At 28.5% G+C, this 3,319-nt stretch overlaps 1 protein-coding gene across 1 annotated transcript; it reads left to right on the top strand.

The window, feature by feature from the left end:
- Window positions 1-64: 64 nt before the first annotated feature.
- Window positions 65-2,897, top strand: mRpL44 (mitochondrial ribosomal protein L44). The gene is made up of 5 exons (XM_011642917.2): window positions 65-634; window positions 966-1,332; window positions 2,040-2,124; window positions 2,289-2,592; window positions 2,669-2,897. Exons 1-5 carry the CDS (start codon window positions 565-567, stop codon window positions 2,791-2,793), a joined length of 951 nt encoding a protein of 316 aa, XP_011641219.2. The 5' UTR covers window positions 65-564; the 3' UTR covers window positions 2,794-2,897.
- The last annotated feature ends 422 nt before the right edge of the window (window positions 2,898-3,319 follow it).

The following is a 3,319-nucleotide window of genomic DNA, read 5'->3' as shown; positions in this document are numbered from 1 at the left end:
ACGCCGCGCCGACGTCGCTTTTCGGCAAGCTGTCAATTATCGCTAACACAGTTGCCGCGTTTATGCAACATCTCGGGATCCGACCACTCTCGGTCCAGAGGCCGCCGATGAGGAGGAAACAAAGAAAACAAAAAAATATCCGCGCGAGACTCGAGTGAATCGCACGTCGCCATCTGCTGGATATTTTCGAGAAATTTCCACGCACGCGAGTTATCGATCGTCCATATTGAATGTGAGAAATTCAATATCTTTTTTTTTTCTTTTTTTTTCCCGTCGCCGTTTGTTGTGTTTACGAATAGGATTCTATTAAAGATTTCCGATTTCGTGAAAATTTTTGTATCTCGCGAAAATGAAAAAAATGGAAAAGGAAGATAATTTCGCCGTATACTAGCGCCCTCTGATAAAGTCGCAGATAGAGTGAAACAAGTGAAAATCGCGGTGCTTGATAATCGCGTTTGGCAAAATAAACGATTTTGTTTGATCTACTAGGTTATAAATTATTCCGATATTTGCTAGCGAACGATTTTCGGAAGGAATTTAAAGAAACGAAATTATCGTTCAAGTATGAACGCTCTACGTTCGTGTCTTAAAACTGTTATTCTGAATCAAGGAGTGCGATCTATAAATTATCAAGGTTAGATACGTTATGGTGCATGTTATCTTGTAGCAAATTTAATTACATCAGATTAGTTCATATTAAAAACTATATATGTGAGATTATCGAAATATATACATAAACATTTAAAATCATTATATAAAAATTTAACAACGATTTTGTTACGTTGTTTAATAAAATATTAATGATTTTATTAGCAAAGAAGCTATATTATGTCATTGTATTTAGATATTTTATATGTAATCGTTTTTAATATATATTATTTCAATATGACTATCAAATTTGATAAATAGAAATCAATGTTGTTCTCTTTTTTCATAATTTTTTCATATAAATCTTTTGTACACAGGACAGAGAAATATTAAAAGATGGGTAGCACCGACACAAGTGGAGATAACCAAACGTAAGAAGATACTAGGCTCTCAACCAGAACCAAAACGTAACACCTTTTTGGATTGGAATAGATCTGCAGAGATCTATGCATTTAACGTACGATTATCTGAAAAATTTGATACAGAAAAATTAGAGCAAGCTTTCACTCATAGATCATATATTATTCAAGAGGAACAGAGGATGAAAGAAATGGGCATAGAAGATTCTGTTCTTAATATACATGATAATACTGAGCTTGTTAGAAAAGGTGAAAAACTTACAGCAGAGATTGTGCAGAATTACTTGATGCAGGTTTTGCCACATGCATCTGAAAATGTTATAATGTATGTAATATCAGGATTTAATTAGTTAAGTACTATAGATATTTATAAAAATTGTGGAATAATTAAAAATTGCCAATCAATGCTATAACATTTTTCTGATTTCATTTGTTTAAAAGAGTTAAGCAACCTGATTGTGCTATTTTTTTATTGATATATAATAGAATATTACTGCAAATATATCAATGCAAAAATTTGATAAATCCACTTTGAGTTGTAATCTACTAACAATGCATATTATGATAGAATTCTCAATTGAGTCTACTGAATTGCTATAATGATTCATTGCCATAATAATCTTTTACAAACAATAAAAACACCATTACATCATGTAGTACTCAAATGGTTAAAGAAATGTAGATTAAGATTTAAATTATTGTTTAATAGCTAAAATGTATATAAAATATAAAAATAAATAAGTAATCAATATATTAAATTGAGATAAATTACAAATAATAAAATAAGTGATTAGTTGCTCGAGAGATAGGATCTTTGTGTTTTATAATTTTTCTTATGTTGACTTTATATTTTTATTCTAAATTTATATGAATATAAATGAAATTTATATGAATATAAATTCAACAGAAACTAAGAAAAATTTTTAGACACAAAGATCTTGTCTTTCAAGCAATGTTATTTGTTGTACTATTGTACTATTACAAGGATAAATGTTATACATTATGGTACTTAAAATTAATTCTATTTTGTAGTTCATTGTATGACTATCTTCTTTCTGAAGAAATCTTGGCCAAAGCAGCTCTTCATATTGGAACGAAAGATATCATCTTAACAGAAGTAAGTATTGAAGTATCTAATATATGAGTGTGAACTTTATATTTCAGTGCATTCTAATATATCGCATAACAAATCTTATCTTTTTCTTAAATTAAAGGTAATATTTAAATTATGTTCCTAAATTTTAATTCTTTTTCGGTTTTTTTTTTTTTTAATTCTTTCAGGAACATCCAGTAGCTCAGAAAACTTTAGCCGATACGTTTTTAGCGCTCGTCGCAGCGCTCGAGGAAAGCGTTGATGTTAATCACACAGCAAATTTTGTTAGAGATTTCTTGATTGTTATATTGGCTGAAAAAGATTTAACAGAAATATGGAATCCATCCCAGCCAGTGGAACTTTTAAATGACATTTTACGGAAACAAAACAGATCACCCGCTGAACCAAGACTTATTGGACACGCAGGACAGAATACACTTTTAGTGACATATCATGTAGCGATGTATTCTGACAAACAATTTCTAGGTTCAGGTAAAAATAATGTTATTTATAAATTTCGTTATTTCATCTAACTTTATATATTTTTTATATACTTATTTTTTTTTAGGATTTGGTCAAACCATTCAAGAAGCCAAAGCTGTAGCTGCCATAAATATTTTAAGTCGAATATATGGTCTGTCAGATTCTAGTAAACCGATTCAATTTAACAAAACAATAGATTTATCTTCCTGAGCGATGTAAACTTAAAAAAAAAAACATAGCGCTAACATTGAAATCATTTTTCTTGTACATATTAAAATGAAATGAATAAATACATATATAAATATAAATAAAAATCCTTGATTTTGAAAAATCTTAAAAATCTTAAAAATATATATAGTGTTTCACGAATTTTAATCCATATTTAAAAAGTTAGTTTTATACATCATTTTAAACAAAAAAGATATAACAATTTATTAGTTATTTATGAAAATGATAACGAAAATATATTATTGCGTTTAAGTTTTGTGAATCTGAATAAATATCTTTTTTTGTTTCTTGATTTCCTTAATTGTTCAAAAACCATTTTTATTCTCTTTTTTTTTTCAAAATAGTTCAAAATGAGAATTAAATTTCGTGAAACATGCTGTATATAATAAAAAATGTAATGTTATAATATGGCATTCTTGATTTTAAACTCGTCATTGGCTGATTTCTCTGCGCTGATTTCTTACGCTGCAATGGAGATTTATCTAGATAAGCATTTAAGGCTAATCTA

This window comes from Pogonomyrmex barbatus, unplaced genomic scaffold (assembly GCF_055798465.1).
Source record: "Pogonomyrmex barbatus isolate J1 unplaced genomic scaffold, ASM5579846v1 scaffold10, whole genome shotgun sequence".
NCBI classification, from domain to species: domain Eukaryota; kingdom Metazoa; phylum Arthropoda; class Insecta; order Hymenoptera; family Formicidae; genus Pogonomyrmex; species Pogonomyrmex barbatus.
Note: the sequence above shows the minus strand (reverse complement) of the source record. Positions and strands in the feature narration are given on the sequence as shown.